General features: G+C 35.6%; 1 protein-coding gene across 1 annotated transcript in view; it reads right to left on the bottom strand.

Annotated features, from left to right (window-relative positions):
* Nucleotides 1-24,926, bottom strand: part of CARPA (Carbonic anhydrase-related protein A) — a 676,873-nt gene that overhangs the window by 581,972 nt on the left and 69,975 nt on the right. The window contains exon 3 of the mRNA XM_089595651.1: nt 18,143-18,334. Within this exon, the coding sequence (XP_089451777.1) occupies nt 18,143-18,334 (192 nt within the window). The remainder of the gene's footprint in view (nt 1-18,142; nt 18,335-24,926) is intronic.

Genomic DNA, 24,926 nt, shown 5'->3' on the forward strand with positions numbered 1-24,926 from the left:
GACCATTACGGCCAGACAAGAAGTCAAGGGCTTTTAAAGGAAATAAGAGCGAGAAAACATACAAGAGCTCTTGTCTTGACAATAGGCCTCTATGCGTACAAATACGTTGACCGCGGAAAATTCTCACATAGTTATGTTTGAAATTGACGAAATCATCGAATTAGAGATCGAAATTAAAAGGGTAGAGCGAAAAACTCGCAAAATTTCATCGTTAATTTTTATGCACGCTGACAAACTTGTCGAATTCGAGGAAAAATTAGATATTTTAGACACTTTTGACGCAGACCGCTGGGCTACTGTCGCCTCCTTGTGCGATCAAGTAAAAGCCCTGCAAACGTACATCAAAAACTTATACTGAGTCTTGAAAAAAAACCTAAGTGATAAAAAGGATACGGATTTCGACGAACTGAGTGATTTATTCGCACAACTGCATATAGAGTAAATAACACTCAGCGTTTCGATTATGTCACGTGTAAACACGAGCTTTACGGCATTTGAGAAGGCCGCTTTCAATTTGCACTATTCAGCAGCTATTAATTTGACGGAAGCGTTCTACATCTCAAGGCGCGAAGTAAGAGTATATTTATATCACAAGAACGGATGTAGATCAGGAATTTTGAAAACCATTCCATACAAGGGACGCATTATAAAGTATTACGAAATTGACGCGACCGGTATTATTCCGGTCACTTTCTACGATTTGCCCATAAATATCGAATATAACTTGAAAACTGCTGCATCACTATTATGCGATAATGATTATCTTTGGCTCGATGCATGTTCTGGCTATTTCATTTCCACTTGGGTCATTTCAGATTTTGTAGCAAGTAGACCGGAAACGCTATATAGGAACCCCTTTTACTTTTTGAACAACAATTCGTTGCAACAAAACGCCAGACTACTTTGAGATTGCCCTACGTTCGCTATCGATGAAGCTCCTACATTTAAGGAAGTCGACATTCGTATGGAAAGACTCATAACATCTTGGGAAGAAAAATTAAGGCTAGAAATACGTCACACTTATCGCACTCTTACTATCATGTATAGTAATGAGCGGTAAACGCATTACACGGCAACAAGCTTTGCAAAGTAAAACACTTCAAGGCGAAGTCGATAAATTTGCGCAATTTCAAACTCGTTACCTGAATTTAAATACCAATGAAAGCGAATCGTTAGATGATTCGAACTTACTCTTTGATCGAAGTTCAAGCATCCAATCATTGGATATTGATAACAGTGAGTTAGACAAAACAATACGAGAAGTGAATATTTTTCACTCTACCGCAAGAGAAGACAGTGAAGACACTTTCAATAATACTGCTATCGAAGTAAAGGAAGAAAATGTCTCACCCCCACTGGTCGAGCCCCCTGTACCTAGACCTGTAAACCCATTAGTAAAAAATATGGCAGCTCAAACTATCACATTGAAGGACGCCTTAAAGGTGGTACCCGAGTTCAACGGAGAAAATATACCATTGAGTGTATTTCTTGAAGGCTGCGACGAAGCAAAGGAGATAGTAAGAGCCGCAGACGAAGCCAATTTGACCAAGCTATTGAGAAGCAAGCTAGTTGGAGAATCACGTTCAGCTATACATGGAGTAGTCTTCGAAAATATCGACGCCCTCAAAAATCACGTAAAAACTATTTATGCGTCAGCAAAACCCATACACCAATTACAAGGAGAAATGGCCAATGAATTTTAAAGGGATGATGAGTCTGTGATTACCTACGCTAATAGAATCAGAGATATACAAAAACGAATTTTAGAGGCTAAAAGGTTAAAGGACGGAGCTGCCCCACCTGCAGCATTTACTGCAGCTTTCCAGCAAAGTACTGTAGAGTGCTTTAGAAATGGACTTAAACCCGAAATTGAAACTAAGCTAAGCACTATTGCCAACGAGGAAATAAATGACGTACTAACAAGAGCCATCCGAGCTGAGAAAATACTTAAAGTACAACGAGCTTTACGCAATCAAGGAGTAAAACAGGAGCCGCGTATAGAAAAAAACGATATACTCTCCATTGCAACCTATGTCAATCAAGCGAACATACCGTAGATGACTGTGTACTAAAAACAATGTGCCAACTGTGTTAAAAGAGAGACCATACTGCAGACAAATGTAAATCGATAAACCAAGATACCGCTGAAAAATGCAGAATTTGTCGACGAAATAATCACACTGAAGAACAGTGTAGATTCAAACAATTAAGTTGTCAAATATGCAGAAAGGTAGGCCATTAGGCAAGAGATTGTTTCAGAGCCAACAATCAGAATACTCAAATTGTATGCCAATTATGTAATGCCGTAAATCATACTGCCACAAATTGCACCAATGTAGCTAGAACGCCATTATTTTGCAATATTTGCAATAAGCAAGGGCATAACAGAGACAACTGCTATCTTGCTAAAATGGTTTGTCAAATATGTGACACGTCAGGCCACATTGCTAGAAATTGCACACAACTTCAAACGCAAGCCAAGAATTCGCTGCATTGTCAACTGTGCAATAAAAATGGTCATACTGCCGCTACCTGTAAGGTGTGCGCGTATTGCAAAAACACCGGTCACACGATACAAGAATGTAGGAAAAAACAATATAATGAGCATAAAAGACAAGAAAACTAGGGAAACGATTCGGCCCCTCAGGTTATGAGTGCAACTTTAGGGACGCCGAACAACCCGACGCGCTCAGCAGATCTGAATCACTTACTCGACGAGTTAATACCCTTGGTGTAATATATAAAAATAAATGCATACCTTACGTAAATTTTCACTTAGGCGGAAATCCGATAAGCCTCATGATAGATTCTGGATCTCATGAAAATATAATCAAAATCGGAAGTTATCCTAATGGGATTGACATAAACTATCACGACGCAGTAGAATTTCATGGAATAATAAATGAAACTATTCCTTCCATTGGAAAAATTATCTTGAAATTATTTGGGATTAAGGTATTATTTTATGTAGTTGAACAGTCATTTGCCATACCGCACGATGGAATTTTGAGGATAATATTTTTACAAGATACTAAGTGTGAACTGGATTTTGAGCACAAGCTCTTGAAACTCCCAGGACGAGTTATAGGGTTTAAACAAATTTTTGGGTGTCATCCAACACCTACATGTCACTTGAATATTAATGAGACTCGTGGAAAATTTTTATACTTTAACATATATAGACCGAAAAAACAACTACTAGTAGACACTGGATCGGAAATCAGCATAATAAAAAAACGACTAGTTTCAAAAAATTGCAAAATAGACAAAAGTAACACTAGACTTATAATGGGAATCGGGCAAATTCACAAGGAAACTCTCGGTTTAACTACTATTAATCTAGGAGGTATTAATGTAGACTTTCAAGTAATCAATGACGACTCTAACCTACCATTTAAAGGGATTCTCGGCTCAGATTTTCTCACTAAATTTAAGACTAAACTCAATTTTTCAAATAAAATCATGGTAATAAATAAAAAAAAAATTCCCCTTTCAGTAAGAGACGCACATGTAGAATTAGAAAACCAAAAAGAATACGAACTTAGATATAGCGATTCGAATGAGTCAACGAGTGATGAGATTGATGCGTGCGAATCACAAGCAGAATCGCTCTCAGAATTAGAAGACGATGATGTTGAAGACCTTTTCAGTAACGGAGCTATAATCAACGAATTTTGTAGCCTTGGTGAAAGGGAAACGTACATAAACTCAGTACACGAAACTTTTAATGAACTCGATGTACCAATCAAACCAGTGGATGCGTATTTCATACAAGAAGATAGCAGCAGACCTGCAAACACTATCCCTGGGCCAAGAATAGCTCGACTAAAAAAAATAGTGGATTTAAATAACTTAAGTGAACTCGAAAAGGAACAAGCTTATAAATTGCTTGAGCGGCACGACGAAAGATCTTACTTAGAAGGAGACGAGCTTACGGCCACTAACATAGCCACACATCGCATACCAACAATAGACGACCTTCCTGTAACTACTAAGCAATACCGGCTTCCCCATGCCTTAAGGAACGAAGTCGAGCGCCAGGTACAGGAACTACTTGAAAGCGGTATTATATGGCGGTCGCGATCCGGCTATAACACAGCTCTTTGGATAGTTCCAAAGAAAAGTCGCGATGGGAAGCCTAAATGGCGTGTAGTTCTCGATTTCAGGCTCTTAAATAAAAAAACCATACCAATGAGTTTTCCTCTCCCCAACATAACTGACATATTAGATCAAGTAGGAAACTCTAAATATTACACAGTCATAGATTGCAAGTCAGGATTCCATCAAATTTTAGTACACCCCGATGACGTACATAAAACAGCGAATTCTACCCCAAACTGACATTATGAATTCGTCAGAATACCTTTTGGCTTAAGAAATGCCGCTGTCGAATATCAGTCAGCTATGTCACGAACTCTTGACGGATTAATAGGCAAGGGAACTTTTGTGTATATGGACGACATTGTCATTTACGCAAAAACACTTGACGAACACGAGCGACTTTTCGACCTTGTAATGGAAAGATTGAAAAAGGCAAATTGGAAACTAAAGCCTAGTAAATGCAAACTAATGCAACGAGAAGTAAATTACTTTGGGCAAATAATAACCGAAAAAGGGTTAAATCCTGATCCTAAAAAAATTAAAGCAGTAAAGTTATACCCTCGTCCTAAAAACATAAAAAATGTTAGGCAATTTTTAGGATTCGCAGGATATTACCGGCGTTTCATTAAAGACTTTGCTAAAAAGGCCAAGCCCTTAAGTAAATTGCTCCAGAACAATGAAAATTTTCATTGGACAAACGATCAAGAAATGGCCTTTCAGGAGCTAAAGAAAGCATTGTATACGGCACCGTTCTTACAATTTCCCGACATGAGTCAGCCGTTTATTATAACAACAGATGCCTCAGGCTACGCTATAGGGGGTTTTCTGTCTCAAGGAAAAATCGGAAATGATTCACCCATCACATATACTTCTTGCGTATTGAGAGGACCCGAGCTGAGATATGACACGTATGAGAAGGAAGCTCTAGCGATTTTACACTCTGTGCAAACTTTTCGCCCGTACATATACTGCCGAAGGGTTACCATAGTCACGGATCATCAACCACCTACATGGTTTCAAACTGCAGACCTCAATACACGAATACAGAAATGACGATTCAAATTATCCGAATATGATTATGAAATAATCTACCGCCCAGGTAGACTGAATTTGCCTGCAGATGCACTATCACGTAATCCGATAGTAACAGAACAGGTAAATGTGTTAACCAGAAGACAAAAAGCTCTACAAAATCTCGAAGAAAAACCCTTAGAGGAAAGCGAAGGTACTAAGGACGTGCTAGAACCTAAACCACGCGCTATGAGGCAGCAAAAACACCTCAAAAAAGGCTTGACGAGTGTCACACCAAATTTACCAGATAATACTAAACAAAAAATTTCACAAGTAAGAATCAAAAGGAAAAAACAAGACCGAACAAGAAAAATGAAAACCAGTGATAAAAATAAGGAAGAAATCACTGATCAACAACGCTTAGAGCAAGGAAAGGTCAAGAAAAAATTAAACAATCCCATAGACCCGGAATCATCAGACGATAACATCGATCAAGAAAGCGAAGCTGAAGATCTTAACCTTGACAATGATGAACCACTACCTAGGAGGGACTCTATTACCACTGGTGATGAAATCAGCAACACTCAACATGGTGTTAGCAATATCATCGAAACAAAGGACTTATTGGAGCATAGATTAGATAACGTAATATATTTTGTCAACACGACGGGCGCCCCGCTAGACGAGGGTGCGCGTAGATTATTTAAGGCTAATAAAATACCAGCTAACCAAAAATTAGAGTTAGGAAGCATTAAAATTAAGAAGTTAACGAATAAAAGATATCAATTAGCTCTCTGCATCACAGATAAAGAGCAAGTATCGCAAATTATAATAAAAACCCAGATGCAAGATTCTTTCAAAAAATTGCGACTTGTTTTGACAGATAAAAATTTAACTACCATAAGCATATCTAAAAATATAACCATATGTAATTTAGATTGGGCAGAAATATATAGTATGCTCAAAGGTACATTTAATGACAGTAATATCAAGGTCATTATGTGTAAAAATTCCCTTAAATATGTAGAAGATAAGGATAGAGATAACATTTTTTACGAACTCCATAAATCACCCGTTGGAGGACACAGAGGTGTCTCCAAAACTTTCGGTCACATACGCCAAGAGTACTACTGGAAAGGACTAAAGGATGATATACAACGACGTATTCAGCAATGTCTAGAATGTCAATTAAAAAAATTAGTAAGATTGAAAACTAAGCAGCCAATGCTTATACCAGACACGCCTGGCACCGTATTTGAGAAGGTTGCACTAGATATTGTTGGACGCCTACCTAAAACTAGAGAAGGAAATAAGTATATTTTAACAATGCAAGATCAGCTGTCAAAATTTTGCATTGCAGTACCATTAAAGGATGCAACATCTTCCACGATAGCCGACGCATTTATACGACGTTTCATCTGCATTTTTGGAGCACCTAAGGTGATTTTGATAGATCAAGGGAGGAATTTTCTAAGCAACCTAATGAAAAATGTTGCGAAACGCTTCAAGATTAAGAAAGTAAAAACAACAGCTTTCCACCCCCAATCAAACGGATCACTAGAGAGATCGCACTATGCATTGGGCGAATATCTCAAGCAATACGCTGATAGTGAAAACGACTGGGACGAATGGGTAGAGCTGGCTATTCTCAACTATAATACTTGCATACAAAAAAGCACCAAACATACGCCCTACGAAGTTGTGTTTGGAAAACTTGCAAGGTTACCATCATCTGCACCACCAACGAATGAGGATCATCTGCCTACGTATCAAGATTATATTATTAATTTAGTATCTAAGCTTAATTTTATTAGAAAATTAGCGTATGATAACTTAGTTAAAACAAAAATTAAGTCTAAATAATATTATGATAAAAATATAAACGAAAAATTCTTTAGAGTAGGCGAAAACGTTTACTTATTAAAAGGGGTTAAAAAGGGTAAATTCAGAGATTATTTCACTGGGCCTCATAAAATTCTAGAAGTGTTAAATAAATATAATGTTAAAATACAGATAGGAAATAGACACAAAATAGTTCATGCAAATAGGTTAAGAGTATCTAAGATGCTTCCTTTCAACAGAAAGAAAATTAATACGGACTCTAGCGAGTCAAGCAATGAATAAATCACCGAGTACGGGCTAATTTTGTACATAAAAATACTACCCACCCTCCCACCGATACCTTTCTTTCCTCTGTCCTTCTTTCTTTTCATTTCTCACTCATCCAATACGTATGATTTCAGACCTACAAAATGATGATCCTTGGCTTATCACTTCTGATAACAGCCCATATAGCTTACGCTATAGTGGGATTCGATTGCGGAGCTCAAAGCGTGAACGTAACAACCCTGCAGCTACTAGAAGTCGAACCTTGCGATATTCCTTTCGATACCATTAATATAACCAAACGCTACATATAATTGTTACAACTAATTAATTTTGCTATAACACACGTTGTGCAATGCAAAATAGAGATCCAAAGAACCATCAATTATTGTGGCATGCACTCACACAGTTCTATAGTGCATAACGGTGTAGCCGATTTCATAGATAATATTAGTCGTGATGAATGTATGAAAATATACAATACTGGCATATATCAGCGTGACCTACTGACCATAAATAGTGTTGCCATAAACAGATCAACTAGAGCCGCTGTGACCTTTGCAGGTTCGGTAAACTCTGAAGGAAAATGCAGCGGGGCATACTACGCAGATCGCTATGGGTCATGGATTGACGTCACCGTAGTTGGTACCCTCCAAGTAAAATTACAAGAGTTTTAAGCTCGTATAAATTTGCTTGAAGATAAAATAATACTACCTTCTGGAGTTAGGTGCCCTTTTAACGCTGACCACTGTATAGACCTAGACAACAGCAACACCTATTGGGATGTACTACCCAGATCTTCTTGCAACTTCGAATTATATGACGTTTTATTTGAAGGTATTGCTGACCGACTGGTAGACATAGAAAAACCTACAGGGGAAATAATATATTCGTTCAAGTCGGACGACGTAACATTCGCTTTGACAGTAAAAGAAAGAGATAATATTTGCGGGTACAACATATTCAGAACAGAACAGCCAAAACTTCTAATCTTCGAAACAGAAAGAGGTCAATCTTTTGCCACTAATAATGTAAAAAACCTCGATAATATGGATTTATTCGCATACATAAACTCCAAGTTCATCTACGTAGAAAAACACCTTCGATCACAAGTCAAATCTTTATACAAGGACATCTTGACTTAGCGTTGCAGAGTAGAGCGCATTGCACTGCAGAACGCTTTGGCAATAGCTGATAAATCTCCAGATCAATTTGCTAACAATGTTATGAAGGGACCCGGATATATGGCCACAATTATCGGTGAAGCCATACGTATAATCGAGTGTATTTCAATAGAAGTAGCGTTAACAAGGACTAAAGAATGCTACGCCAAACTTCCAGTAAACAACAACGGAACTACAATGTTCCTAACACCTAAAACACGCATACTAAAAAGATATGGTACGAAAATTACCTGTGACCATATTTTTCCACAACTATATAAGATAAACGATAAATGGTATCAAGTATCAGGTACTCCAGTAGAAGTAAAACCGCCCAACGCCTTAAAACCCATGACACAGGCCACATGGCACTATATCAAGCCATCTAATTTAGCAACCAGCGGCATTTATACAGCCAGTGACTTGGAAAATTAAGACATCGCATAATGTTCCCGATTGAGCAAAATTCACTCCTCAACGATCTAGCCCGTGATATGCATGGCCAACCATCCGGCCACGAAAAAAGCTCTATATTTAAACTACTGAACAAAGAATCTCTTAAAAAGCTAGCAAACTCAACGTAGAAGAGAATCTAGAACGGACTAACCAATTTCGGAACTGCAAGTGCCGGTTTCGTAGCATTATACATCCTATTTCAATTCATAAAAACGCTAGCAGAAGCAATGATAAATAGTTACTTACTACATTAAACTTATGGATGGTCTGTACGAATGCTTGGAGCTTTATGGAACATTATAGCAAATTTGCTACTTTTTCTTGGCGAAAGAAATAATAATAATCATCACAGGCCTAAAAATGAAACTCAATTTCATCAAGAAGATGTAGAACCCCAACCTCCGCAAATTTCTCATCAGAATCCAACATCAATTCATCAAGAAAGGTCAACAATGCAAGAAAAGATCCCATACTACCCACAAATTATATACACTCCCATGTTATCAAACCAAGGAAATACCCCACCTTCTTCAACCATTACACAAGCTACAATTCCAAGTGCCCCAACCGTCCAAGCCATTCCAATTATTAACAAACAAAACGAAAACCAATTCTTCGCTGTTCAGTAATTAACATACCTCACCAATTTACATGTACACTGTTAGACTTTACTCCTTAAAGTTTTTTGTAACTATTCTTGTTCGAGAAGGCTTCTAACATTTAATAAATGATTAAGTAAACGATAAGTTGTACTCTACAAAATTATAAGCACATGTCTGCGCAATACCATAGGTTATACGTGTTTTAACAAATATATTTTAAATCTATTATTCATCAATAACCTAACTGACACTTAGTTTGTAAGGAAAATTATAATCTTTACCAACACTACATTATAAATTATATACCATTATGTACCGTCCTTCTCCTAAAGCAACGTACTCAGCGGACTGTTCCCAGGTCATCATTGGAAGCCCTAGTACCAGTTTTAGGAGGGGGGTGATAGGAGAGAATTCGACTCAAAATTATAAAAAAATACCATTTTTTTTTTTTTAGATGTAAGTTCTTGCTAGTTACCATTAAAATATCAAAATCATGTAACCAATAAAATTAAAATAAGAATTAAACAACTAACCTTACAGTATAAAAGTAGTAATAAGTTTTTTGCAAAAACCATTATGTAATAGTTAGTAAGACCTAGTGCGATAAGATTCAATGAATATATATTTTCACACAGCGAACTGTTCCCAGTTCTTCGTTCGAAGTCCTAGCAACAGTCTTAGGAGGGGGGTGTTACATCAAGGCTGCGCTCGACGTACCTTTTTTTTCCCTCCTCCTCTCCTTATCCTCCTCGTAAGGCCGCGTTTTCGTAGCAAGCTAAATGACATACACGCACACATACACCAAGTACCGAAACTAAGGCTTCGTGACACACAAATAAAGAGAAACCGAGCAAGACAAAGAAGAACTAGTCTACATCTCCCTCCCTCCTTATACGTCAACATCGCCTGATGAAATTTTATAATTTTCTATCCTTTCCCTCTTCTGTGTCTTAACCATTCGTAAATAACCCGACGCGCGAGCCGGGATGTTGATCAACACATTGGCCAGCGTTCATGCAACGTGACTTGACAACAGCATGCTATACTCCTACCACCTTCTTTCTCTAACACTCACATATCCAGAGACGCCAAGCCGAAAAATAACGCGAACTATAATACGACCTAATCCCGATAAGCAAGCACTGGGACCAGTATCGTTACTATACTATATTCTTTAGCAAGTAAGCGTCACCCCAAAACCAAAACAACATATGTAAAGGAAGACGGAAAGCATATAGAAAATCTTTCCCTCTCCCTGCCATGAGATGATGCAGACTAATTCTAAGAACCTATGTGCGTCTCGTCGTCTCTGGCCGTAGTGGCAGTGATAAGGAGGCAAGATCTTCGGCTATATAAGCCCATGGCCTCCTGCACGAGCAGCTCAGTCTCAAAAAAACTCGTTCAATGGTCGGGCCAGCTTGGGTGTATACCTAGAGCAGTAGCCAGACTAAAGGCATACGACCTGGAGAACCCGGTCAATGCATTCAATGGTCAGGCCAGCTTGGTAAACCACCGAGAATAGTAGCCAGACTGGAATACACGACCTGGAGAATTCGGTCGAAGTCTATTCGTGACCTGGAGAATCCGGTCCATAATTTCGATTTAAATTATATCCGGCCACCCAGATCTTGCCTCGAGAGCCACTTATATTCCCCCTTTTTTTTCTTTTTAATAAAAATAAGTAACAATGTTTTTTAAACTCAATTCTTATATATCCCCTAATAGTTTTTTTTCTCTTCTTAAAACCCACTTTTGGGTGCCGTTTAATCCAGATATTAATGGCCAAGCAGGTGGTGAAAAAATTTTTTAATTAAAAAAAAAAATTAATTTAAAAAATCAAGCAACGCTAAGTTGTGTGCCGGTTGGACCAAATGCCGATGGCCAAACAACTAGCCTCCATTTAAAAATCAAGCAACGCTCAGTTGTGTGCCGGTTGGTGCAAATGCCGATGGCCAAACAACTAGCCTCTATTTAAAAATCAAGCAACGCTAAGTTGTGTGCCGGTTGGTGCAAATGCTGATGGCCAAACAACTAACCTCCATTTAAAAATCAAGCAACGCTAAGTTGTGTGCCGGTTGGTGCAAACGCCGATAGCCAAACGACTAGCTTCATTAAAAAAAATCAAGCAAGGCTAAGTTACGTGCCGTGGGTACGAATACCGATGGCCAAGTAGCTAGCTAACTCTTCTTTAATCATCTACCCTGTTCCTACCCTAGTGCCTCGTCCTCAACCCTTGCTGTCGTGTCCCCAGGCTATTGAGCGAAAGCTTAGGCCTAAATACAAAATTTACTATTACGCCGTCTTCGACGTAACAAAGTATTAATGTTTCCTACTTAACCATTAATCTCATCGGTTCTTTTGAGGGCCACCTAAGTTTAAACTATCTTGCCAAAAAATACATTTTTACTACCATTTCCTGGAACTTTATTCATCAACTAAAAGACTATGTAAAGCCGGCCACTATTAAAGAAAGTCAGTCATTCACTGGCAGACGTCATGAGTGGAGTTGTTTGTAGTAAGGCTGGAAATCCCAGTGATTGATGACTCTACATAACCCTCTCGACTCTTAGCATTTTACCAGAAATCACCGATCCCAACCAAGATCTGCGCTGGGAGAACCTCACGGCTATAAAGGAAAAATAAGCTTGAGCAAACGGGACAGTCTCCAGCGGGCAAGCATCACGAACGAATTTCTCTACCTTAGATCACCAAAACAACTGAGTCTGCAAAAAAAAGGTGCTTTAGACACCAACATCTTTAACGTTATACCAGGAGACGTTGGGAAAGAGCACTACAACTAGCTCTAAAGCTTCGGACTTTGTTATTTTTCTCCCGATAAGTCTGGGCTTTTAACAACAGCAGGCCAGAGAAGATCACCTTAAGGTATCCAGACAATCACAATTGCTAATTGCTGCAAGCTTCAGTCAAAAAAGCGCTTACTTCAGAATCTCACCGGTATTTTTTAGGGCCATCGGACATCAAACTACCTGACCATCAAATATATTTGAACTTAAAAAAAATTGAAAAAAAAAAAGGTCTTAAGGGCTCGCATAAGTGTTAACCATGCCAAAAGTTGCAAGAAGGTAAATTGGAAGGAAAACTTCAAACGTATCTAATGAGTACAAGTTTAGGCGTCAAGAAACTGACGCGGAAAATTTATCGAGATTGGAACAGCAGCGTCAAAATCGACAAATAAAGAATCCATTGCGTGAGAGATCAGCTTTTCATTGTACCCTTACAGTAATTTTTTAAATCTTTAAAGATCTGAATTCAGATTTTTAAATAAGTAAAAAATGTATTTGTATTTTTGTGTCAATCAAAAATGTAGAGATTAAACTCCAGGACTTTGTTGCTCTGGTAATAAAGTTGTGAGATGAGAGAAAAAAAATTTTTTTAATACATATTTTTTCGGAGTTTCAAATCTTAACAGCTTTAAAAAATAGCCCTATTCGTAAATTATCTGAGAGAAACTGCAAATTAATGGCTCCTTATAGCCAAAGATAGTTTTATAGCATAAGGAACTCACGGTACATTTCAGCATAATTATATTTTTCTTAATTTTTACAGCTTATTATTTGACCAAATAAACCGTATGGATTGTGAACAAATATATTTTTAATAAGAAAATTTTTGTTCTGAGAAGTGTCAGGAGTAGACGTCAAATTTCTAACTGAAAACGGTTCACATTACATGTCAATACGCTACAGTGTTCCATTTAGTAAGTCTCGGGCGAAGCCGAGACGGGGGGCCGCTAGTACAGTATAACACGAACAATTCTTTAAGAACATTAACAGAATGCTAGAAACGTGCATGTATTGGCTCCTTGAGGAAACAATCGTTAAAAAGATTCAAATTCATTATGAACTACAAAAACTCTAATTATTTCAAACTTTCTTAGTTGTTCACAATTCAAGATAAAATACAAGTAACAATTTGGTTTGTTAAGTTCATAAAAAGTCGTAGTCAACAAAATAAAGTGTTATTAATTTTTTTATATTCCAATTCATTGTTCATGATATGACTGATTTGCGCTTTCCTCCAACATGTAAAATAAAACCAATCACTGTTTGCCCGCATAACAATAAGGCGTACAAGGTTAACTGTGTGCATCATAGTGGTAGACTGTACAGAAAGTTTTTCCTAGATTTGCCTAATTCCATAGAACTAATATTTGTGATATTTATGAAACTAACATAATTAACTCCTATTTTTTGATCAAATTTTGGACAGATCAAATATCGTGTAAACACCAATCTTGGTACTGTGATTTTAACTTCCAACTGAAGTAATTTCAAACTAAGTTTCATTTCATTCTCAATGATGTGTGAAAGTTTGTCTTGAAAGCTGGTAGTTACTTAAAATAAATAATGAAAGCCCGTAACAAATAATAGCTTTTTGTTTTTCAACTTGGATATTAAATACTGAAAAATAGTTTATTCTTTCTAACGCACATTATCCTCCACTTCTCTATCTATAAGCGCAATGTCAATCTTGTTCCTCTCATATGTTGTTGTACATCGTATATTGTCGTTCATTAAATTTCTGTAAGAGAGTAGGTTTCATGATACTACGTTCATTCATTCTTAGATTTCTTAATTTCGTTGATAAGGTTGACTTAAATCGTCGAAGAGCTACTTCGACTACTTTAATTAAAACAATTATTTTGTGTCCTGTCTACATTTGGTCACTTTAAAGAATCACTATTACTTCAAAAACTAAAACAATTAGACGGCCATGTGTAAAATAAAGGTTTTTATATCAATGAAAATTGTCGATATTTTGCCCCTCAACGAGGCCTCTTCCAAATAAATTAACAGTCCTAATTGAGTAGGTGTCTCAAGCAGTGATGCAAGACGGGACGGCATCCCCCTCAAACCAAAGTTCAGTACTCTTGAGGCTCACAGGCTATAGGCTACTAGAGTACAGCTCAAAAAAGTCTCTACTGCAGTGCCCCGTCTCCTTTACTTTTCCTCTCCATGTGATGTGCATGATTACCCCAAGCCCGCTCAAACAGCTTATACATTACATTTGTACGCCCTCGTATACAACACACCGTAGCTAAGTGGATAGAATCATTTTCGTTTCTATGGTCTATTAAAATTAATCTATGCTTTTGAAAGCTGCATCGACAATTCATTTTTATTTGAGTTTTATACATTGACGGCTTTCAAAAAAAGATTAAATTCAAGCCCATCAAAAGAATAATTATGTGCCCTTAAGTTATTTTTTATTAATTGTAAATGATAATGCTAATTATCTTCTAAGGATTTTGATTTAACTATGTACTGCTGTTATGCTCATTTATTTATGTAGGATGTTCTTATATTGTATGGATTAATTTTAACGCAAATACCGTCATTTTTTAACGTCGTTATATTCTAAAGAGTCTTAGTAAGTTGTATGAATAGGCAAATACCTTTTTTTTAAAAATGCTGAAGACATAATTATTTTTATTCGTAATGATTTCAATAAATTATTATTGAAAAAAATGTAAAATTAGAGAAAAATAATAGAGCTTTTTCGTTTTAATACCGAAATGTGCTATTTTTTTGTTAAAAACAAGTAATCTTACATATTTATATAGAAAAGCCTTGACTAATTGATAATTAGTAAATTATTATAATATATATAATTATAACTAATACTTAGCAAAAAAGAAGCAAAATTTATTGTATAATGCTGTTTATTTGACTTTATTAATGTTACGAACTTCAAAACTTATTATTATTATTTATAAATGAAATTTCAAACAAGTCTTTAAAACTGTTTATTAACCTACCCCTAAGCTTTTTATGTTTATTAATTAGAACTGTTCTTAAAAAGTTATCTGAACAACGTAAGGCTATTAACAAAAATTCTCTTATTATATTTTATTCCGTAGCAATTATTTATTGCATTTATAACCAATGGTAATAAAAATTTAATACTCAGCATTTAACATTAGAAGTCTGCAAGTCTCTAGAGTACTAAGCTCTGATTTGAGGAAAATGCCGTTCTGTCTGGCATCACTGATCTCAAGCACTCCCCACAACTTACAATCTGCATGTGAGGAGTGCTTGAGGCACCTACTCAGGTGGGAGTGTTGATTTCTCTTGAAGAAGTCTCCTTGAGGGGCAAGACGTTGATAATTTTTATTGAATTAAAGATATTCAATCCACACATGTCTTTCTAATTGTTTTATTTATTGGAGATACACATACGGAGTAAGAGCAAGAAAAAAAAACCATGAAAATTACTATTACTATTATTTTGGCCTGAATTTGTGTTACAATTTGGGTGACTGGTTGTGTGCTTATGGTTAGAATTATTTCCATGATCACACTAGCTTGTATTTTGTGAATTTAGTGTTAGTGCTTGGAATTTTTATTATTATTTTAATTGGTGCTATAATTGACTGGTCTTCCAGAGTCTACAATCAAATGTTTTCTTTAATTTTTATGAAGCTACTTAATGCTCACACCGTATCTATAGAGTCTCAAAACACAACTAAATCGTCAATTTTGTTCATTCACTGAAGATTTAAAAACTGCTGGATAACCTTGTTACGTCAGCACGATGATGTATTTGAGTGTAAACTTTCGCTTGATGAATCGGGTTTCACGCTGGGCGCGTAGGTAGAACGTGGGGCTGAAGGATAGTTCAATCAAACGACACGGTAGTTGCAAAGAGCTACGACTGTTTGAACACAACTTGAAGTGACTATTATGCAATATCCCGGTGCATTTGCTCGCTTTAATCCGATTATTCTTGGGTGTTTTGGTAGTACCACTACCGTAGCGAGTAATGGTGTAGGCGTAAGAGCTTATTATTTCTCGGTGATCCACGGGTACCACTACTGTAGCCAGTAATGGTGTGCACGTATAAAATTATTATTTTCCGGTGATCCACGGGTATTACCATCGTAGCGAGTAATGATGTCCACGTTAGGAAAGAAAAGAAAAAAGAAATTGAAATTCTTATTTAACCTTGATCACGTACTTTTAGTCGAACAAAAATTAAAGACACGTTAAGCCAGCGTGAATTAAAGTAGGAACCACACTCGTGGAGGACTGGGCGATAACAGAGGTGGACTCTAGCTATACAGTCGGCTGTTCGAGGGTGACAACGAAAAATTGACTGCACTTCAGGGCCTCTAGGCCCTTTTTACATAGAGTAGCGGACCTCGACCACGCAATGGCTCTTAATTGACGCAGGAAATCTTGCCGGGGGGGAAATCTTGAGGGAGTGATAGTAGCCAACAATTTAATCAGTTAGAACTGTGTTGACACTTTCCACACCCGGATTTTCTCCTGTACGTGTCAAGAGAAGGGAAGATGATCCGTTGATTCAAGGTCTTCCTTTCTCCTTAACATCAACATGTTACAAAATCTTACTATTACTTAATAGTAACCTTTAGATAGAATATTATTAATGTTGACTAATGTTAAATGTTGTTTGCTTATTCAGTCAAGCTCATTAAAAAAAGTGGTTAAAACTGGCTAAGATCTTAAGAGATGATTGGGTGAGTAAACGATCAGTGTGTTATTATGTATCAATTAGCACTCATACTTAGATGGTAATAACAATGGTTGTTGCCATAATAGCTGGTAATTATAATATTAGTAGTAGTAATTATAATAATAGTAATAATAACAAAAATGAAAGGAATTAATAATAGTGCTATGTTTTTTGAGTCAACATTACTCTGTTTATGGGTATTTTTGACTGATTATAATGTTGAAAAAGAAAAAGAGAAAAAAAAATAAATCGGAGTTTTAGTAGAATTTCGATAAAAATGTTTTCGCCATTGGTCGTTGGAGAGGAAATCATGACGCATGCCTCTAAAAGTAGAAAATGCTATTGCCCACATTGAAGATAGATGTGTGGATTTTCTTACGCCTTATAAGCGCCAGGGCGAGACTTTCTTGTTTTCCTTTACCTTTGATAGAAGTGATGAAAATTTAACCAGTTTACAAATTAGGCTACTGCAGTTGGTTTATAAAATCATCAGTGTAAAAGAAGGATTACTCGATAAATCATGCATCTGCGAGCATGAACGGTAGAAATCGGTTAATTCCTTGGAAGTTAACGAAGTCGTTCTGTTAGATTCACCGTAGTTAACGCTTCTATGGCTGCTACTCGCTACATGTGTAGCATGTATGAGTTGTTTTATGTTATATGTGATAACTGTGGCATTTAGTATTATTTCTTTTTGATTTTAATCTACGTACATTGATTTTAAATGATTCTAGCACTATATCTCAGTGCAGTTGCTCCCAGCTAGATGTTTGCCATTATTGGTTTTTCCCTGAGGATGTTTTTATTTGATTTTGTATACAAAAGTACTATTTTTCATTTTCAGTTAGTATGAGCAAGCAAAAAAACTTATTGATTATTGTCGTCTATCAACGTTACATTCTAATTAAAATTATTTCAAAACTTTTTGATGGCTTCTGCCTCAGTTGGTAGAGCCCTTAGTATATTAACATAGCTATATAAATTAAGAACATATGTACTACGACGTATGTAAATCGCAGTTTCGTAAGTGCCTGCTGAACTTAAGCTTGGACAGTGACGTTCCAAAATTTACTTAATCACAGAGTATTAAAGTCCTAAATAAAGCGTATCTTTCCTTTTACCTGCTCAAACTAATCTTTAACTACTCAGTTTAACGCTCCCAACAGCAGTTACTGTTTTTCCTCGTCTGTATTTTTGATGTCTTACCTCGGCAGGAAATGCATAATTATTGATGCGATGCTCTGAACCATGGTTATTATCCAGACCGTAATGAATATAAATCTCTTCAAACTGGTAGTGATATGCCAGGGGCCCACCTGTAATGTTGACTCGTACTTTTGAATCCTTTTCAGCGTGGAATATCAAAAATTGTCCAGTGTTGTGCAAATTACCGGATACCTACAGAAAAAGTAAATAATTTTTAGTTATACTAAACTGTTTAATACATAACATGCTGAATAAATTTGTTAGTACTAGTTTTTCATTGATGATGCACTTGAAAGTTTGTTTATTTATATTCTTTAATTCATATTATAGACTTTTATTACATTTCTTTTTCTGTAAAATTCTTTAATTAAATACACTATTGCTAGGCTGACAAGATTTAATACGATATTCCTCATGAAACTGCTTGGACAATCAGAGCAAAAGTTCAACATACGTAAGGAAGATGTAGGTTCTTGGTATCAGTTAAATTTTTAATTACTATTCACCATAAAAGTTGATTTATTGTCTATTTCAATTTCATGGATGAATTTTAAACTATTATGGTAAAAATTTAAGACATGCAATGTAGAATCTGCGTTAACATTCTTAAATCAAAGCGCTACATTACCTACATAACAAAAATATGGAACTATGGTATACTTTAATTTTTTGTTTTTATTTAGCTTTGCAGTTTGTCTTCAAGTCATTTACTACAAGGACGGTGGATAAAGAAGATGCAGGAGAAACTAGGTTAGTCAGATCAAGAGATATGCCATATGAACTAGGTAACTACCACCGACAGTGACATCAGGTGACAGAATATTTTAATTAAGAGGTAAGAAAAGCTCAACAGGTGTATTATAACCATATAAAAAGAGCTATGTCATTTGTAAGTTAAAAGTGATTATAAAATGCTGAAAAGGATATAAATATAGTTAAAACGAATATTTTTTCATAATATGAGTAATCTACAAAACTAACATCACATGAAATGAACTGACTATGCGGAACCAGTTAAAGCGTGTAAGAGCGAAAGAGCTGCCAGCTCTGTTCGTCCCTCTCTCTTGCTCACACGTGCTTGAATAGATCGTTGCAAGAATTTAGCAAGCGTTATGTATAAAACGATTTCCAAATTTAAAACTCAAATAAAAATAATGAATAGGTAATAAAAAACAAAAGTAATGAGTACGCACATATGTTTTAAGCTTCAGAGAACGGTCGTTAAATAATACAGTATTTACAATATTTACAATGTAGTCGATGCTACTAACAAATAATACACACACAAAATCATTATAATAAACACATTAGCGGCTTGTACAAGTAATTGAGCATTTACATATATTCTTTTCTATTGATTGTATGTGTAGAAGAATTCATGTGTAACATTTCAGAAACTATTCTTTTCTAATAATTATTTTTCACATCTAAAATCATAACATTACCGAAATTAGAGCTGTTGTTTAATTCAAACGCATGCAAAGTAACTACAGAACTATCAGTCTTACTGTTTTCATATTTATTTAACTTTTTTTTTCAAGCCCTGTTTACTTCACCGTGATTTTTAGCTGGATGCATCGTGCACTTAAACCCATAGATTACATTAGTCTGGTTAAACTTGTCTACTTTGTCTTTCCTTAAAACAATGGCTTGATTTAATTTGTTAATAATGGTTGGCCTTAATTAAACGTTAAATTTATTTAAAAGTCTTGTGTAAGATTGAAAAAACTATATTATAAGGTATGGACAGTTTTATTTTTTTGGGCTTGTAGCGTTACTGAATCATCATTATTAGGACTGTTAGTATTGTTTGATTTGTATTTAATATAATTGCCTCTTGTTTTATTGTATTTTTCCATAAAGTTTTTTGTAAACTTATTGTTGTACAGAATCTTTTTAACTTGCAAAATATTTTTCCGTCAGCACTTTTATTGTATAATAACAAAACTTTTTCTATTAAGTTATAAACAGTATTAATTGTGAGAGTAATATGGTAATTAGAATCAAAATTTATCAATCTATTGTAGGCCATTAGGTTTTACATACCATCAAAATTTATTTGAAATTTTTGATGCATGAGAAACATAAACTAAGGTCTATTATTAATTTAAATTGCATGTGTAAGTTTTAAAGATTCATTTATGAGATCTGTTTACTGAACACATTTAATACTACATCAACAAAATCGTTAAGAATAAAGAGGCAGGAATCATTTACATAGTGTGTATAGAATAAGAATATGCAGTTACATTTTAATTTTAAGGTATGTTGAGCTAGCATTATCATTTTGATTACGTCCTGGAAAGGGTTTTTTGAAAATTCATTATTAAGGCAAGTTTTTTTCTTTTTTTTCTTAAGTATTAATAACAAATTGTAAAAATATGTTGGTGAAATGAGACGTGACATCTAAAGATATAAAGATATAATTATCAGAAATTTTTAATTGTTTAATATGGCTCACAAATTCGATGTTATTGTTAATATGCAACGAAGAGACTTTGGAACACTTCTCTAAGGAGTGTTGGAGTACAGAAAGCTAAAAAATTTGTTAGAGAGTTAACCAAAGAAGCAATAGGTCCGAATGAGAGAGATGGTTTATGGTTTTTTGGTAGTGCATAGAATTTTGCAAGCTGTGCACTTGCTTGAGTTGATTGGTCCTAATGATATTTAATATGATATTTGCGAGACTCTTCATTAATCAAATCTATAAGAATATTATATTCATTGGACGAAAAGTGAATTTCTTTTAGTTCTAACGTAAGTTTTGTCATTACTTAGTTGTTTATCCATTTGAGTTGTATGTAATTCTCTATCCAGACCCACAGTTACATTTTCCTTATTTAATTTGTGTCATGTATAACCAGGTGTGGGTCTCGGAACCCCCAGCAGAAGTAATACTTCCAACTCAAATGTGATTAAGCTTGGTATAACAAAAACTGAGAAAATAAGTGTGCATCTAATTTCAATAGATCTTTAAGAATCCCATATTCAAATGCGAAAAATATTAACATTATTACATATTCAAGCTCGCACGTGCATAGAATACATATACCTTCATATATTACTTATGTTATGATTCGCGTATTCTAAGTAAAAAAAGAAGGTAATTTTGTTCCATTACGTGGGACCAAAATTCCTTTTATTTGAAATTAATATTCGTGCATTTGATATGACATTATATTTGAATATTAAATTCTTGTTGGAATCGTTGTATCCGACAAATAAAAATTTTTCTTTATTTTGGCAACCATAAAAGTAACATAATCCACTATACCTTATTAAGATTAAGAAAAACAAGAAACATATAGCTATTTTTCATTGTAAAATTGTAATTTTTTATTTTAGTCGTTTTCTATAATAATTTAGAATCAAAAATTGAAATTCACCTGTGCTTAACTAATGTCTACTCATCTCAAAGTTTATAAAAAAATTTAGGTTTGGGTCAGGTGACAAGTTCTCTTATAATACATTATAGAGAACAGAAAATGAATCAATTTATAGGTAGGATATGAATGTTATTGTTTTTAAAGCTGCCTGCATATCAAGCCTTAAAACTCGCAAGCTGCTTAGCTTGCTACCAGAAACTTTATTACCAAACTGTAATTGGAACGTTTGCCTTTACTACATGTTGGTGCTTGTATCATTAAATATGGGAACATTCTTAAGATACTGTGAGTATTGTATTCATTGACAGCACGCTATCTGGCTTTCATCAGACCAACATCACGGTTCGTGAGCGTTATGCGGCCCTATGCGCTTGTGTAAGTGTGGCGATTCTCTGCCTGGGGCAGTGTGACTCACTCTGGTCAAGGCCCTAGTATTCTGTTACTTGGATAACTACCCTGGCCTTTTCTTAAAAATTTCACTTGACCTTCATACTAAACTGTGCCAATGTAAAAATGCTGCACTGCGTTTCGTTACTTGTACCAGGATCTACGAGCACATTACCCCTGTATTTAGGCAGCTCTGAGTACTTGGTTACAAGGATGATCGTAATTATCAGTGTCTGTGTCTGCTTGCTAATGTGCTCGGTCGTGATGTGCTCTGTTGCTTATCGAAAAGCTTGCAATTTAACACCGTAGACGGTCCAGGGTCAAAGAGACGTTTCGAAATGGACCTGATTATTTCCCACGCACGCACGGAGTGTTTCAAGCATTCTTTCACGGTCTAGACCTCAAGGCTATGTGACTTGCCATCGTTTTGAGGAGACAGACTGGGAGCCCGAAATTAAAGATACATCTACGAAAAAGTTTCCACTCATCCTTTCTCCATAATGTTAATTGACCTACAATAACTTTTCAGGGCTCAGCTTGCCCATTTGCCTTTGGACTTTCTGTACATGACATCTACTTTACGAATTTGTTAACTAGCCTATTTCCACTATCAGTTTTCTTTTATTTAGCTCTTGCCAACAACTTGTTCTTTGTACTTATTCACTTGACCTCTTAACAAATTTAACACTTTTTAACTTCCACATATTTCAGTTATTTATTTATTCATTTTTTTCTATCTTACATGACTCTGCTTTTAATCTGTATTTTATAATTTGTTGTCTGTTATTGTTGTTGCTGTTATTGCTACTTATCTATTCGTTTAGTTATTTATTTTATTAACGTATTAATAAACTTATCTGATTAACGCTCCAGCTAATAGTTATGCTATTATTTTAATGTACCTGTACAGATTGTAAACAATATTGTCATGTACTATATAGAGCCCCTGAGTTCTTAGTGCTGAATAAATGATTTGATGATTCAATTATCCTCTCTCTCTCTCTTTCTCTCTCTCTCTCTCTCTCTCTTTCTCTCTCTCTCTGTAAACTATACATAAACGTAACGTTACCCAACCATACGAAAATTTTAAAGTGAAAAAACGAGAAAGGACACCGCACCAACCCAATGAGATAGTGGTTCCCAATGAAATGGTCTGAAATTTTAATATGTTATAGTTTAGTCCTTTCTGAACAAAAGTTACTATAGTCACAGGACCCAAAAATGGACCGTTTTAGAGAAAATAATTATTTATGTCACGGATTTTGGAAAAGGTTAGTTTGACTGGCGGTATGGTTCAGTACAGACAATGAATATAGCTCGCTCGATGTACGGAGATATAATCGGAAATGGTTATGTCGAGTGCATCTACCATTTTTGACTATCAATGGACGCAATGTAAAATTATTTTAGTTTAGACAGTAGTAGCGTAGCTCATTGGCACAAATGTCTTGTATGATAGATCAATATCTAGGTAATAAGAAAAATCTCTAGTATGAGGAAGTGCTTATCGTAAGTAACCGATAAATATTTGGCTTTATAATTTTTTAACTATAGATAGCCGAAAAAATACTAAATCAGGTTCATTAATATAAGTTGTCATCACAATTATTCTTATTAAAATATACAAACTAATCCTATTTTGACAATAAGCCTCCAGCTAAGTTTATTGAAGATATCAGCTGGGCTTTGCTGCAAATCTTATTAGACAGTTTTCTCGCGAAGAAAAAAATTATCGATCGATTCCTGTTGTTTCAACTTTGACGTTGGTCCAAAAGTTAAGCTTATAGTAGATATCATCTGAGCACTGCTGAAAGTCTGGACGCAATTGAGTTTTCTAGCCATGTTTTTCCCAAAGAAACACGAAATCAAAGAACCGCGAGTGGGAAGGTTCGATGATGAGCCTCGAGTGAAGCTTATGGAAGATATCAGCTAGGCACTGCTGAGAACATTATCAGACCACTGTCTTGCAAAAAAAACTTTGACTGCAAGCCACGAGTAGATCTTATCGGAGATATAAGGTAGGTATTGCTGGAAGTCAACACGAACTAATTCTATTCGGCAGTGACTATCTTAAGTAAAATGTTATCAAATATGCTATTAGATGAAACTTTGACGATCGGCCTCTAGTAAAGCTTATTAAATATATTAGGTAGACATGGCTGGAAATCCGCAAAAACTGGTTTAACCAGACAGTTATTATCTCACAAAGTATGGCTCATACTGGTCCAATGTATTGCTGAATTTATGGCTGAATCTATGGCTAACAGTATGGCCAAATATCTGGCTACACGACTGGCATGTTGTCTGACTAATTGTCTAGAGTTGTACAGTTAGTATACAGAACTTGATGATTTTTTCTCTAATTTCAATCAACATAGTGAATTTAAAAAATAATTGTGTATATTGAACGGTAAAACATATATCATCGAACAGTTTGATAGACCTTGGACTTCAAACTTTGTCATTTGTTTTTTTTGTACAGGTTACAAATGCAGTAAAATTGTACCTAATGAGGATATAATTATTCTTCGTAGCCAAGAAAAACTAACCGTGCTAATTCACACAAGTTTTCAGGCACTTAAAAATGTGCATGGGAAATGTGAAACAATTTTCTTACTTGGTACGCAAATGATCAGAGTTGGTCACTTAAGCATGCCCATACGCATATGGGTAATTCTGACTTAACTAACTTAGACGATGCTTTGAGAACGTATAGGTACGCACACATAACTATTATGCAGTGATAACTTGGTCCGCATTTATGTTAATGATGACGCTCTTTCTCCTTGAATGATTAAAGCCAGAATTTGAAGCCATTTTCAACCTGTGTCACCTGTTAATTGTCTTACCTTATGGCCCTCACATAGCGAACACTGCGATTGGATATCTCAACTGCAGGTACACTTTAAAACTTGAGGATTTGTTAATCTTTGAATCCAATTGATAAGTAGTGTTTCAGTCACTACACCTCAAAAACAAAAAGTTCATGGCACTACATGTATTTTGGTTGT

Source organism: Copidosoma floridanum, unplaced genomic scaffold (genome assembly GCF_036245765.1).
Source record: "Copidosoma floridanum isolate Cflo_tuat_1 unplaced genomic scaffold, Cflo_Japanese_pri ptg000026l, whole genome shotgun sequence".
Lineage (NCBI taxonomy): Eukaryota > Metazoa > Arthropoda > Insecta > Hymenoptera > Encyrtidae > Copidosoma > Copidosoma floridanum.